At 39.8% G+C, this 15122-nt stretch overlaps 1 protein-coding gene across 4 annotated transcripts in view; it reads left to right on the forward strand.

Moving 5' to 3' along the window:
• The window catches only part of FSIP1 (fibrous sheath interacting protein 1), a 196456-nt gene that overhangs the window by 21697 nt on the left and 159637 nt on the right, over positions 1 to 15122 (forward strand). For all 4 annotated transcript variants that reach the window (XM_058666088.1, XM_058666091.1, XM_058666089.1 and 1 more), the window contains exons 4-6: positions 2611 to 2765; positions 4616 to 4709; positions 12778 to 12813. In XM_058666088.1, coding sequence (XP_058522071.1) covers positions 2611 to 2765; positions 4616 to 4709; positions 12778 to 12813 — 285 coding nt within the window. The remainder of the gene's footprint in view (positions 1 to 2610; positions 2766 to 4615; positions 4710 to 12777; positions 12814 to 15122) is intronic.

Genomic DNA, 15122 nt, shown 5'->3' on the forward strand with positions numbered 1-15122 from the left:
GACTTGTGACTATCCTATTGTTGAAGGAATATGCTATTGTAATAATATAGGGGAAATCATTTGGGGGGAGTGGAAATGGAAGGGTGGAAGGGGAAATCTCTGAACCTATGGAACTGTATCATGAAAAATAAGAATCATCAAAAATTACTAGAAATAGCTGTATACCAATAAGTTGGAAGATAAAGAAGAAATGGATGGATTTTTAGACAAATACAGTCTACCAAAATAGAGTCATGAAGAAGACACAGAAAACCTAGGTAGGCCAGTAATCAAGACAGATTGAATCAGTAATGAAGATCCTACCAACAAAGAAAACTCCAGTACTGGATGGCTTCACTAATGAATTCTACCAAACTCTGAAAGAAGTACTAATTCCAATTCATTTCAGCTATTCAGAACAATTAAAAGAAATTGACGGGAGCCCTCTCATAACCCTTCTATAAGGCCAGCATCACCTTAGTTCAAGCAAGAAAGATACGGTAAAGAAAAAAAAACTGTAGACCAGGACCTAGTGCAATGGCTCAATTGGCTAATCCTTTCCTTGCTAGTGCCAGGATCCCATATGGGTGCCATTTCATGTCCTGGCTGCTCCACTTCTCATCCAACTCCCTGCTTGTGGCCTGGGAAAGCAGTGAAGGATGGCCCAGGACCTTGGAACTGTGCACCCATGTGGGAGACCCAGAGAAGGTTCCTGGCTCCTGGCTTCAGATCACCTTAACTACAGCCATTGCAGCCATTTGGGGAATGAAATAGCAAATGGAAAAATCTTTCTCTTTATCTCTCTTTCCTCTCTAAATTTGCCTTTCCAATAGAAATAAATAAATCTTAAAAAAAAAATAAAACTCCTACAGACCAGTTACCTTGATGAAAATAGATACAGAAATCCTCAATAGGTGCCAGTTTCATAGACTGGTAGGCTGAGCCTCTTCCTGTGGCATTGGCATTCCATATGGGTACCGGTTAATGTTCTAGCTGCTTCACTTCTGATCCAGAAATTCTCACCAAAATAATAGCTAATAAATCCAACAGCACATCAGAAAGATCTTACCCTTGAACTACAGTGGGATCTGTTTCTGGTACACAATAGGGCTGGTTCAACAAATGCAAACCATTATTGTGATATATCACATTAACAAGTTGAAGAATAAAAGGCATGTTTATTTCAATGGGTATAGAGAAAGCATTTTCTAAAATTCAACATTTTTTTATGATAAAAGCTTTAATAAAATTGGAGATAGAAGGAGCATACCTCAGAACATTCAAGGCAGTACATGACAAACCCACAGCCAGTATCAGACTAAATGGGGAAAAACTGGAAGGATTTCCATTTAGTATTCAATATAGTTCTGGAAGTCTTAGCCAGAGCCAAAAAAAGGAACCAAAGAATACAAATGTGAAAGGAGGAAGTCAGGCTGTTTCTATTTGCAGATGATGTGGTCCTATCCATAGGGGACTCAGAAGACTACACTAGGAGAGTTTGGCAAAGTTGCAGAATATAAAATTAACACACAAAAATTTAATATCCTTTGTACAAACAGTATCATGGCTGAGAAAGAACTTGTAGAATTAGTCCCATTCCCAAAAGATGCAAAAGATTGAAATAATTTGGGTTTAATATAATCATGTATGTGAAAGATATCTACAATGGAAACTAAAACATTAAGGAAAGAAATAGAAAACATGCAGGCAAAGGGTGTATATTGCATGAATTAATATAATCAAATGGCTATCAGAATGTCTGTACCACCCAGACCAATTTACAGAATTCGTGTGATCCGAGTGAAAACACCAAAGATGTTCTTCTCATAATAGGGAGAAGTGACCCTGAAATGGATGTGAAATCACAAGACACCCTAAGACCATTTCTAAACAATAAAAATAAAGCTGGGTCATAAAAATATCTGATTTCAAGGTCTATTACAGGGAAACTATAATCAGAACAGCCATGTAATGTAGCTGTCATGATTTTTCTTGACACTAACTTGTATGTCAAAACTTAAATGGTAGATGTTTTGTAGAGCCCTTCATTTCACTTAAGTTACTATCTGTTATGTAGAACTGAAGAGCATCTTTAGGAACTTTACCAAATGAGGACAAATGGGAGGGATGTGAAAAATCATGTCTAGCTGTGTGAAGTACTTGTTTGTTTTTTTCCCCTACACCTTGAATACACTTTATGTCAGTTTTGACATACTACTTTTTTTCTTACTGCAGCTCTTTGTGTACATATTTTCTCTTTCAGTAAGACTGTAGCAGCTTTAGGATAGGACTTATGTCTTTTTTATTTTCTGTTTGTTAATCATGGATAAGTACAGAATGAGGGAGAGGGAATTTGGAGTCATAAGAGATCTACTTTTGAGCTCAAAAGTATACTTTACTAGCTATGTGAATGGGCTCAATTATTTGCCTGTAAATTAGACCTAAATGGCTGTTTGTCATGAGTAATTATATGAGATCTGAGAAAATACCTCCTAAATCTGAAGATGTGATACCTGTGTAGTTACTACCATCAGCCTTCCATTGTTATTTAGTGAAAGAATAATAAAACAAAATACAATTTTTATAATTTTATTAAACTTAAAACCCATTCATGTGTTTGACACAATTTAGATAAACCAAAATTAAAAGAAGAAGATTCTCAACTCCAAGATGCTATTTCTAAGATGAAACAACTTGATAAAATATTGGCAAAGAGGCGATGTAGAGAAAAAGAAGTTAAGAAGCAAGGTCTAGAAATGAGAATAAAGCTGTGGGAGGATCTCAAGGTAAGAAATGTGTGGCCATATGCCAACATGTAACAGTGAGGTTTCTCTGGGTGAGTAAGTAGAGTCTGGAATGTTCACGTGGTTCACCTTCAGTGACTTCCTGCTGTGGAGGTAGTAGCAGAGGGGGGTGTGCATGTGTATGTGTGTGTGTGTACATACACTCATCAACAGTGATATTTTGTGGGGCTGCAGCAGGTGTTCCTGATTCTGGGCACTGTGCTGGTGGGTTCATTTCCCTGTGAACAGACTCAGCTGACCCCCCCTTAGCACTGTAAGACTGAGGCTTCCTCATTTCTGGAGTAGGAAGGAGTGGGGTCACTACTTTTATCAGTTCTGTAGGTCTGCTCTTTCTTTATGAACAGACAAATACACAAGCATGTAAGACTGTAGTTCAAATTATTACTGGAGTGACAAACAAGTTGAGGAGTTTACTTTGCTGTGTCTGGTTAAGATCTCTTTAGGAAGCCGTAAAGGGTTTGGGCTGGGGGCATGCTGTGTTTGTTTCTGTCTCAACGTGTTTCTCATGCTCAATTAACTGTTCTTGGCCTTCTTGGACCCCTTGTTTTCTGTGGTGTAAGGTCTTGAGCACTGACTTGATGTGCAGTCATTGGCTCAGGTTTGGTTTTTACATCTCAAAGGAGAACACATCTGAGGTAAGGAACCTTGTAATAACACATTGGTTATTTCTGATAAAAGTCCTCTTTGTTCACTTAACTGACTTCAGAGGAAATTTCCAAGGCAGTGACATGAGTTATGAGTGAAGTAAGTAAGAATATGTTTTTACAAGGTTCCCAGGAAGACTGTTGGAAAGTAAAGACAGGCTGGAAAGAAAGCAATATCCACAATGAAGTGCTTTTTACTAGAGAAATAACTTCTGTAAATTTTAGCATATGAAGTTAATCTATCACTTTTTCCTACTGAGTTTCTTTTAAAAAAAGATTTATTTACTTGAAAGTTTTTCTAGAGAGATGGAAATACATACAGAGATAGTCTGCCCACCAGTTAATTCTAGAAATAGCTGTAACAGCTGGAGCTTGATCAGCCCGAGCCAGGAGCTTCTTCCAGGCTTCCCACATGGGTACAGAGGCCCAAGGACTTGGGCCATTCTCTGTTGTCTTCCCAGGCCCACTAGCAGGGAGCTAGATTGGAAATGGAGCAGCCAGGATTTGAAGTAGGCATCATAGGACTTTTATTTCCCTTAAAACAAGAATTATTTGTAGGGATGGTGCTGTGGCATAGTGGGTAAAGCTGCCTTCTGCAAAATTGTCATCTTGTATGGGCACTGGTTTGAATCCTGGACACTCTACTTTTGATCGAGCTCCTTGCTAATGGTCTGGGGAAAGAGGCAGAAAATGACCCAAGTGATTGGGCCCCTGCCAACTTCACAGGAGACTTGGAAGAAACTCCTGGCTGTTGACTTTGGTCTGGTTCCACCCTGGCCACTTAGAGAGTGAGCCCATCAAGGAAAGATCTTTGTCTCTTTCTCTCTGTAGCTGACTTTCAAATGAGCGAATAATTTTTTAAAAAGAATTATTTTGAAATATAAAAAATGCAGCAATGGATAAAATATCCGAAATTTTGATAAGGTCATGTTTCTTAGTTCTATCAACCGGAATGTAAGGTAGTTTAAGAAAGGTAACTATCATACTGATAGGCTTGTACTTCAACTCTAGTTGTGGACAAACTTTTCTAGATTAAACAGGTTACATGAGTTGACTTCCTGATTGGATGAATATAAATGGCCAAACAGTTTTGTTTGCATGTCAATGATTGGGAACCATTTTGGCATTAAAGAAAAAATCCAGTTGCCTTCTTTCCCCAAGTTTAAACGCTAATTTTCATTTCAATAGTCTGCACAAAAAGGTGAAGCATTTCAAAGTAACGAGGAGATTGAAAATACCAAAAAGTTTTTGTCTTTGACGGCTGCGTCTGAAGAAATGGTTGGTGAGTAGACGGAGATCTTTGATTCAGTCATAGAATATCGAGATTAAACCAATGCTCCCACTCTGATCTTCCCTTTCCCTTATCCCTGCTTTTCTTTGTACATTTCCCTGTTGCGTATGTAAAGCGGCTATTTTCATTAGGTAGGAGTGTATGGAACTGCTCTGAGCTTGGGCATGTTTCAGTGTCTTTGAGAGTTTAAATTTCCTTAAGAGTAAGGGGACAAGGAAGGAGAAACTTGGAAAGTAGACTGCCTTTGTTTGTGCCTTCACATGCCATCTCTCAGATTGTTCTGGATGCCGGTTTTGTAGAGTCCCTCCTTCTCAGAATCCTCTCACCACGTATCACCAAGGCCTTGGCAGCCTCTGGCATCAACATTCACTACTGATTTGGCTTATTTCCTGTTCTCTCACAGTCTTTCTTTTTGAGACCAGCCAAATAATTATACATACATATTTCTACTCCCTACTCTCGCCGTATGTGTGTATTTGTGAGTATTATTCTTTTTGGAACAAATATTATTGAGTTGTATAACTTTTAATACACCTAAAAAGAGCTTTTTTTCTTTTATTATTATTATTATTTTTTGATAATAGTTTATGAGGGTACAAAGGGTCAAGGGCTATAGGAAAGTGGCTAAGACCATTGTTTCCACACTGATATCATCATTGTTTTTCCCCTGTATTTGCGTCGGGGAGAAACAAAGGGGGAAGCCCCACCCAGCCTCCCGCCCCAGGTCCCAGATGTGGGGTATGCTCCAAGGGTCCTGCTCAAGCAGTTTTGATAGTTCAACTGTTCTGAATTGCTGCCGATCATGCCGTTCTAAGCATGATGAAATCTATTCAGAATCCACTGGCTGACATAGTCTCTTCATTGTTGGGGGTCTGAGATCAGCAGTTCAATTGGAGGGATCTCCAAAGAAGCTTCGTCTGAGGTGATCCCAGACCTGATTCTTGTGTGTGCTTGCCAGTACAGGGTCCGGCACTGTCCGTTGCCCCAATCAGCTTATACACATGCTGGTTGTTGCCATTGCTGGGTCAGCCCTGTCTTCCACACAAACCAATGGGTGTTGCAGTCCAGCCTGATCCTGCCCACTTCACACACGACCCTCACGCAAATCAGTGGGAGCTGCAGCCTAGTTGGGGCAACTCCCCATAACCCCTACCAGGCCTGCCCCCTACCCTGGTTCCCATGCTTGCCACTAGGTTCCGCAGACTTGTTCAGTCTGTCCCACATCCCATTTAGCTCTTGTATATTGTCAGTGGGCATTGAAGCCTTGTTCAACCCAACCAACCCTACTATCCAGCTCATACACACACTGGTGGGTGCCTTTCTGTCTAGCCACTCCGCCCCTGTCCTGGTTTTCATGCTCTCCAGTGGGAGTGGTAACCCAAGAGGGAGGTGCCCACTATTTCGCTACTAGGGCATTCCCACTCCCAGATTATGCACTCTCCAAGTGGCAGGTGGCTCTGGAGTTTAACTTGACAGTGACAGCCTCTGCTCAAGACTGTCTGCTTTTGCTGTGATCAGGCGATTTTGACCTCTTGGTAGACATTACTTTATTTGATTTTAGGTAGAGCTGTGTTTTCATCTCCTGTTAATGTTCTTTGAAGGAAAGTGCTTCAGCTTTCAGTTGAAACCTCTGTGATTGTCTGTAGCTGATTTGAATACAACAGTCTTGGCACTCACGGAGAGAGGGTTTGCCTTGCCTTAATTTCTCAATCAGAATTGTGTACACTGAAGCAGCTGTTATGTCTGTGGTGTTGACTATGGTTCTGTTGCTCATCATGGCTCCTTTTCAATGAGGGCATGAGCAACTGTGTACCTGTAATAGTGTTACATTGGTACTGTTATTCTAGCATAGAAATTAAGTAGACTTAGTGAACAGAAAACAGAAACTAGAAAGATATGCTCAGAGAATCTGCTCTAAACATTGTTTTACTTTGTAGATTTCACATTCCTAGTTATTATATCTTAAAAGTATATGAAGAGCAGAGTAGATGCAACAGTTGGGTCATTGTAACAGGAGGTGGTAATAAAAGTTAGTGTCAGGTGAATCAATGTCTGTTGTCTTTTGTGCTTGCTGTTTGCAGTCTTGATTAGTTCACAGTTCAGCAGTTCTCCAAAATAGAGACTTTGTTATATTCCTGACTTCTTCAGATTTAATTACTTTTTATGATCACTGTTTTATTTTACAGAAAAGCCAGTTCATTAATGAAATTTTCTGTTGGCTGTTTGCATCATAGACATATGTTTAGTAGTGGCTTATCAATCCACAAAAGTGATTTTCTGAAATCTTAGGGAGAGGCGGGTGTAGTGGCATAGTAGGTAAGCTGCTGCATGCGATGCCTGCATCCCATATCAGAGGCTTGATTCAAGTCCGGTTTTCTCTGCTTCCTGCTAATGTGCCCTTGGAGGAAGCAGGCGATGCTTTTGGTGTTTGGGTCCTTGCCACTGATGTGGAAGATGCAGCTGGAGCTGCAGGCTCCCGGCTTTGTCCTGTCCCAATAGTGGCTATTATAGTCATTTCGAGAGAGAACCAGTGTGTCTCTTTGTATCTGTTGCTCTGATTTTCAAGTAAAAACAAGTAAGTAAAACTTTAAGATCTTGGAAAACAAGAAAGAAAGTAATATTTATTGTTAGGCAACATCATTAATCTAATTTAATATCTTGAATTTTCTACTGCATAATTATTACCTTATTCTAACAGAGGAAACTGGGAATGAGCAGCTTAAGAAAAGCATCATTAGCAGATTATTTTCACAATAAGAATGGAAGAAATGAATAAAAATTTAAGAGTCCAGTTTGACCACATAGCACTGACTTGAAAGTCTCATGTTCTTCCTGGTCTTGTTCAAAATAGCCACATGCAAGTGTTATGATTGAAGCTGCCCCTATTTGTTTCATACTAAGATGAATTTCTTTCCACTTGTTTATAGAACCTCAGATACCAGACTTAATTAGAAGTGCAAACATTTAGAAATGATTTTAATCAACCTTATTTGTATATATAAACTTTTCAGTAAAATATTTCTATATTTCTGTGTTGTGCAAAGTACTTGTAAACTGTCCAGTAGGTGGCAGCATCTGTTTATAATAATGCTATACAAGGCTGCATGCTCTTTGAGTCAGACCTGTTTTGATTTGAACTTGAAACACATGCTACCGATGTATGAAGATCCATATTCCCCCTTTGTTTCCATTGTTTCATTTTAAACAAAGGAAGAAATCCTCAGAATGAATATTTTCTTTGTCTACTCTAATCAATTTTCCTTGATTGCTTACTGAATAGTTAGCTTATACTTTAGGTTGGTGGCTGAATGGTAGTTATCAACCTATTTTCCAGGTCCCCAATGTAAAATCTATCTTAGTCCCTTTAAAAAATGTTTAAAATTATATATATATTACATATAATATGTATATATAATATATGTATGTAATGTATGTGTATGTATGCACATACACACACACACATATATTTAATTGGAAAGGCAGAGATATAGAGAGAAGGAGAGATAGAGAGGCCACAATGGCTGGAGCTGAGCTGATCCCAAGGCAGGAGCTTCCTTCAGGTGCCCCACACGGGTTCAGGGTCTCAAGGCTTTGGGCCATCCTCTACTATTTTCCCAAGCCACAAGCAGGGAGGTAGATGAGTAGTGGAGCAGCTGGGATATGAACTGGAGCCCATATGGGATCCCAGCAAATGCAAGGTGAGGATTTAGCCAGTAGGCTATTGCACTGGGCCCCATTTTTGGCATTTTTTATGTAGTTGAGCGTGATACAAGCCTAAGTTGGCCTCCAGTTAGGGAGGGGAATGTCAAGATATGGAGGAAGGTGGGTGGGACAAATGTTCCAATTTTTTTTTCTGTGTCCTCAGAGCGGGAAAGGGAAGGGGCTGCTCTTTCAGACTACATCAGCACCTGGGATTGGGGTAGGTCATCTGATGCCTTAGAGATCCCAAAATTGAGGAAAAATGTTCTGAGAATGTTAACTTGAGTGGTCTTGATAGTTTTGAGACATTGTTAGCTTCATTGCACCAGGTTTGAGAAAATCTTTCCAAGGTCTGTTGGCTGACTAAGTCTACTTTAGTGCATCTACAGGTCCAGACACATGCTGCAAAGCTTGGCCAGGAGAGTGGTCCTACCTGTTCTGCTTTCCTTCTTATGATTAGGCACTCGACATCCTCTGCTAGCCTAGGTGAGCTGGCTGTCATGACCTCTGTGTGCCTCTGTGCATGCTGTCCACTGCACAGGCATCAGTGACTGAGCAAGCCCAGTCCTGATACATGTACTCCAAGGTTGGACCACATGTCTTATAATTTTCCTTGTGGCTAGGGTTTGAGTCCAGTGATTTAGTTTGGGAATCTCCCAAGAAACCTCACTTGGAGTGACCTCAGACTTGTCTCTCTGTGTGCCAACCAGTGCAGGGTTAGGTTTGGTCTGTCACCTGCAGCAGCCAACACACAGACCAATGGATGCAGCTGCCTGGTCAGTTCTGCCCATGGCTCTTATCTCTCACATGAATTGACAGGTGCTGTTGCCTAGCCCAGCCCAGCTCAGTACAAGCCTGGTCCTCTTGCACAGCAGCAGGGGCCCAGTTGGGGCAATCCATAATAAATCTCACCTGGCCTACCCCCAGACCCAGCCCACACATCTGCCGATGGAGACTGCTGCCCAGTGCAGCCTACTCACCAGTGGGAGCTGCAGCTTGGCAGGGGAATATCCGTATTTCCCCTACCAGGCCTGCTCTCAGCCCAGGATTTTGTGCTTTCCAGGGAGTACTGTGGTCCAGCTTGACATGACTTGACCAAGTCCCAGCACTTGCCAGCTAGTGCTGCTGCCTGAAGCAGCTGGTCTTCACCCATTCTGGTTCTCACATGTACTAGCAGGTATGGCAGCCTAGCACAGCCTGGCCTAATTCTGACCAAGCCCTCATGCTGGCTGATGGGTGCTGCAGCCTTGCTCAGATAAGCCTGACCCCAGGCCCAGATCTCACACCCGCCCATGGAAGCAATGGCCCAGTAGGGGAGTGTGAACAATTCCTCTACCAAACCCACTCTCAGCTGGCAGGTGCTGGGATATCCCAGTCCCTTTTATGTCACAACAGCCAAAACTGTTGGGTTTTGTAATTGGTTTTGTTTGTAGGTGCTGAATACAGATGAGACCTTGATTCTAAGAGAAAAAGGTCAAAATTACATTGAATTTTCTCTTGATTACCAGCATTTGTCTAATGAGTAAAAGTAAAATCCAATATTGTTTGAGATGAAAAAATTTTGGTGATAACAGTTGTTTATCATCTGTGTTTTGGATGGAATTTCTTCTTTTTTGCATTTGTTTCATTTCTCTTCTGTTTTCAGCTCCAAATTTATGAATTTATATATATAAACACAAAACATATCGCAATCTATTAGGTTTTTCATGTTTTTGAATACTTCTTTTATGGTGCTTTTTCTGAGAAATTGAGACATATTATATATCTGCTTTTGACTAACCATTCAAAGAAAATCTGGTAGTCTTTTTGCTCTGGTTTGCAGAGGACTGAGGGGGAAAGGCAAAGGCTTGTACTCACTGATCCAGTTAACAATTCCTGGGTTTTGGCTTGGGTTGAGTTCTCTGTATTGCTTAGTCATCTCTTGCGTTCTCCAAGGTGGACTGTTCTGAACTGTCCCTTTGTGCTTTGCCTTTCATCTTCTGTAAGGTCTTCATTCTGGTGGTTTTACTTACCAGAGAAAATGGGTCCACTAGGTGGGAATCCCTTTCATGTTATTACTTCTGTTTTTTTATTATTATTATTTTGTTTTAAGATTTATTTATTGATTTGAAAGAGAATTACACAGATCTTGCATCTGCTGGTTCACGCCCCAAATAGTTGCAGTGGTTGGGAATGGGCCAGGCTGAAGGGGCTCGAGCACCGGAACAACTTCCCCTGTCATCTCAGGTGCATTAGCAGGGAGTTGGATCAGAAGTGGGGCAGCTGGGACTAGGACTGGTGCCCATATAGGATACCAGCACTGTAGGCGACAGCTTAGACTGATATACACAACATCAACCATTTTAATTCTGTTTTTGTTTCACTCTGTGCTTATCTCTCTCCTATACCCTCACTCTGACTTTAGATAGAAGGAAGGAACTCTTATTCTCCAACGTCCCAGTCCTGTTGCCAGGCTGCTGGCCCAGATCTATCTGTCATTCTATCTTTTATCTAATTCTTCATTCACTCTCTTCTCTGGCTTCAGTGACCATGTTTAAATTTTCTCCTTCTAAAACAGAACCAATGATCAACCAAACATATAAATAAAAATTTTCCTTCAGGGTTTTTTTTTTTTTTTTTTACCTAATTTCCACATGGGTATCCCTTTTTAAAGCTCAGGCTGCTTAAAAGCATAGTTCACACCTGCTGATGCTAACCGGGCATATCCTATTGGTTCTCAACTCTGAAACTACTGCATCAGTAGTTCTCTGAATTTCTAAATATCATGGCATACTTCTAATTTTTTTCTTACTTGACATCTCTGTGGCAGCTTATCAGCCACATTTGAGTGAGAGCATAGTAGAATTTTCACTGGGTTCATTATTTCCTGTTGTTTCTCTTTTGATACTTTCCTCATTCTCCCTATTGTTGAAGTGTCTTCATTTTTTATTAAACATTTTGGGTTTGTGAGGCAGAGATAGAAAGAGAAACTGGGAGGGAATAACAGAAGAGAGGGAGAGAGAGAAAAAAATGCTTCCATGTGGTGGTTCGCTCCCCAAAGGTCTAGGACTGTGCTAAGTCAAAGCTGGGAGCTGGCAATTCAATTCAGATCTCCCATGTAGGTGGCAGGGACCCAGTTACTTGAATCATTACTTTTGTTTCCAAGAATCTGTTTCAGTAGGAACCTGGAGTCAAAAATAGAAGCAAGAAATCGAATACAGATATTCCTGTGTGGCATATGAGCATATTAACAGACATCTTAGCCACTAAATATCTACCTCTGCCTTCTTTTATTTTGATTAATGGTTTCATCATACATCCAATTTTCTAAACTAGAAACCTTTGAGCCATTCTTAGTTCTCCCCCTTCATGTTGACACTTTTCCCAGTGAACGGTTCCTCAAAAGTGTGTTTGTTCTACCTTTTGTGTAGTTGACTTTGGTTTTCATCTCTGTTATCAGTGGTTTGAGCCTAGATTTTAGCATTTCTCTCTTTGGCTATTGAAATAGTTGTCATCCTTGTCATCCTGTCTCGTAGGTGTCTCTTTCTCTGTGCATTTTGTTATTTAAGGCTTGCCAGCGAATTACTGCTAAAACATGGAAATTTAAAACAATGAACATGTATATTCTTACAATTTTTCTTGTAGGGGAGGGTCGGGAATCTGGGAGTGCTTAGCTGGCTGGCTCTGCCTCAGTATCCTTCATGAGGATGCAATCAGATGGGCAGCTGGTGCTATTGTCATCTGAAATTTCAGCTGTACTTCGAAGCTCTGCTTCCTGGATCACTTCCCTGGTTTGAATCTTGCTGAATGATGACAGGATATTTTAGATCTCTTTTTTCTTAATTCTTCTAGAGGTTAGAACCTCACCATAAGACGTCTGTGTGTTCTGTCAACGTGGCAACTTATGTACCTTAAAACATGTAGTCAGAGTCCAGTAAGAGAGCTGTATTAGTATTTCTGTAATGACTGGACATCATCATCAACAACATAGTATCTTGTAAATTATCTTTCATAAATCAAAAATATTTTTGCAACTTTTGTGTATTGAATAATCCATAGGTGTTATGTATCTTTACTGTTATCACCCTGTTTGGTAGTTATGCTGTCATATGTTGTTAATGGTTTATTAAATGATGTAGCTAGAGAAAGGCTAGTGACTTTTTGAGTGTTTACAATTGGACATTTAGGAAAGCATTTCATTAATTTTAATTGTCTTTAATTATTTGCCTTTTGTTAGTCTAGATTATAATAACAGGAAATAATGAGAAACCTTGTTTTTTTTTTCAGTAGCTATTTCCAAGAACTGTAAGACTTAGTGTTGAAATTTATTGAATATATTTCATTATATACTTAAATTATTACAAGTGTTCTCTCTTTACAGCCTTATTCAATGTTTTAAGGTTAACAGATTTAAATAAGTCGTTCTTTTATTTGTGGGCCAATTCTTGGTTATGGGGAATTGCTGTTTTAGTTCCAGATTGAGTGACTGAACTGCTTCAAAATTTTTTCATCTGTGAGTAAGATCAGTTGTGTGTGTGTGTGTGTGTGTGTGTGTGTGTGTGTGTGTGTGATGAAGGTGAAGGTGGAACTTGGGGGAGTATATATGTGTGTGTTTGCCCTGTCAGGTTATGTTAACTTCATGAAATGAATGGGAGTTTTTGCCCACTTATTTACGTGCTTTGAAAACGTTTATATAACATGGGGATTATCTGTTCCTTAAAAATTTGAAAGATTTCACTGGGAAAGCCATCTGGTTCAAATAACATCTTAGAGGCAGTTCCCTGATTCTTTTCCCAGCATCTTTCACAAGTGCCATTCTGCTTCCAAAGTTCTCTAGTTCTTCTGGAATATAGCAATATATCCATGTCACTGAGATTTTAAAGTATGCATTTGAGAAAGATTTAAACTCTTTGTTTATACATTCCATTGTATCTTTCATATTGTTTATATTTTCATTTATCTTTTAATCAGGAGATTTAAACATTTTTTGGAGTTAATTTTTTGTTTTAGTTTTACAGAAAAATTTCAAGGCTAGTATAGAGATTTTCCATATATGTATGTTAAATTTCTTCTATTAGAAACATATCATAATTTATAGAGTAATTTATTACCATTAGTGAACCATTATTGATGCATTATCCTGATTAAAGTTCAGCTCTACTCAGATTTGCTTTACTCAGATTTCCTTAATTTTTTTCTGTTCCAGGGATCCATCTAGGAAACCACACCACGTTTAGTCCTCCTCCTCCTTAGTCATTTTTTTTTTTTTTTGGTTATGTCCCTTCTTCAAGTTTTCCTGGCCATTGATGACCTTAACAGTTTTGAAGCCTACTGGTCAGGTATTTTGTAGATGGCCCAACAATTGGGATTTATCTCAGGCTTTTCTGTTGACTTTAGGGAAGAGTTGGAGAAAAAGGGATAAAGGAGGGAGAGAGAGAATGGTCTTTTTCATCTGCTGGTTCACTCTCCAGATGGCTGCAGTAGCAGGAACTGGGCTGGTCTGAAACAGGAGCCAGGAGCTTCTTCTCTTTCTCTCACATGGGTTCAGGGGCTCAAGGACTTGGCCATCAATTGCTAATTTTCTAGGCTGTTAGCAGGGAGCTGGATTGGAAGTGGAGCAGCTGGGACATAAACCAGCACTCCGTGTGGATGCTGGCACCCTAGGCAGTGGCTTTACCTATTGTACCACAGGGCCAGCTCAAGGCTCATCTTAGAGTAACTGAAATGAGTATATTTTCCCACCCTTCCTTTAGGTGAAGTTGTCTCATCCATGTGTAGTACAGTTAAATGGTTCTGTCATATTTTGCATTTCCTCCTGGGATTCATCAACCTCCTGAATGAATTTTTTTGGGGAAAATTTGCATACATTGAGGTTCATTTTTTTCTTATCTTGAAGGTATATGGATTCTGAAAAATGAAATTTTCTTTGATTCACTAATATAGCATTTTAAAAACAAGATTTAGTTTTATTGGAAAGGCAGATTTTTAGAAAGTAGGAAAGACACAGAGAAAGTAAGATCTTCCATCCAGTTGTTCATTCCCCAAATGGCCTTAATGGCTAGAGCTGAGCTGATTTGAAGCCAGGAGCCAGGAGCTTTCTTGGGGTCTGCTATGTGGGTGCAAGGACCCAAGGAATCGAGCTGTCTGTTTGCCTTTGCTGCTTTCCTGGGTTATAAGCAGGATACTAGATGGAAAGTGGAACAGCCGGGACACAAACTGGCAACCATATGGGATGCTGTTACTGCAGGCAGAGGACTAGCTCGTTAAGCCACTGTGCTCACCCCTACTATTACTGTATTACACAGAATAGTTCTACTAATCTAAGGGTTCTCCCATGTGAGCCCTTATTCAAGCCTACTTCCTTTCCCCAAGTCCCTAGCTATCATTGATTGTTATATGTTTTAAAAGAACATTGTATAATTAGAATTGTATAGCATATAGTATTTTCAGACTTGTTTCTTTCACCTAACTATACATTTGAGAATCATTCATATCTTTTTATGACTGTTGAACTTGTTAAGAAGCTGTCTTACAAAGTTATTGTGCCATTTTGCTTTCACACCAGTGCTAAATGAGGAAGTCTTGTTAATTTTATGCCCTTGTCTGCAATTAGTGTCATCATTTTTTCACCATTCTAATGGATATGCAATGATATGTCATTATTACTTTAATTTGTACTTCCATGATGATAAATGATAAACATCTTTTCATATCCATCGGCATTTA

This window comes from Ochotona princeps, chromosome 6 (assembly GCF_030435755.1).
Source record: "Ochotona princeps isolate mOchPri1 chromosome 6, mOchPri1.hap1, whole genome shotgun sequence".
NCBI lineage: Eukaryota > Metazoa > Chordata > Mammalia > Lagomorpha > Ochotonidae > Ochotona > Ochotona princeps.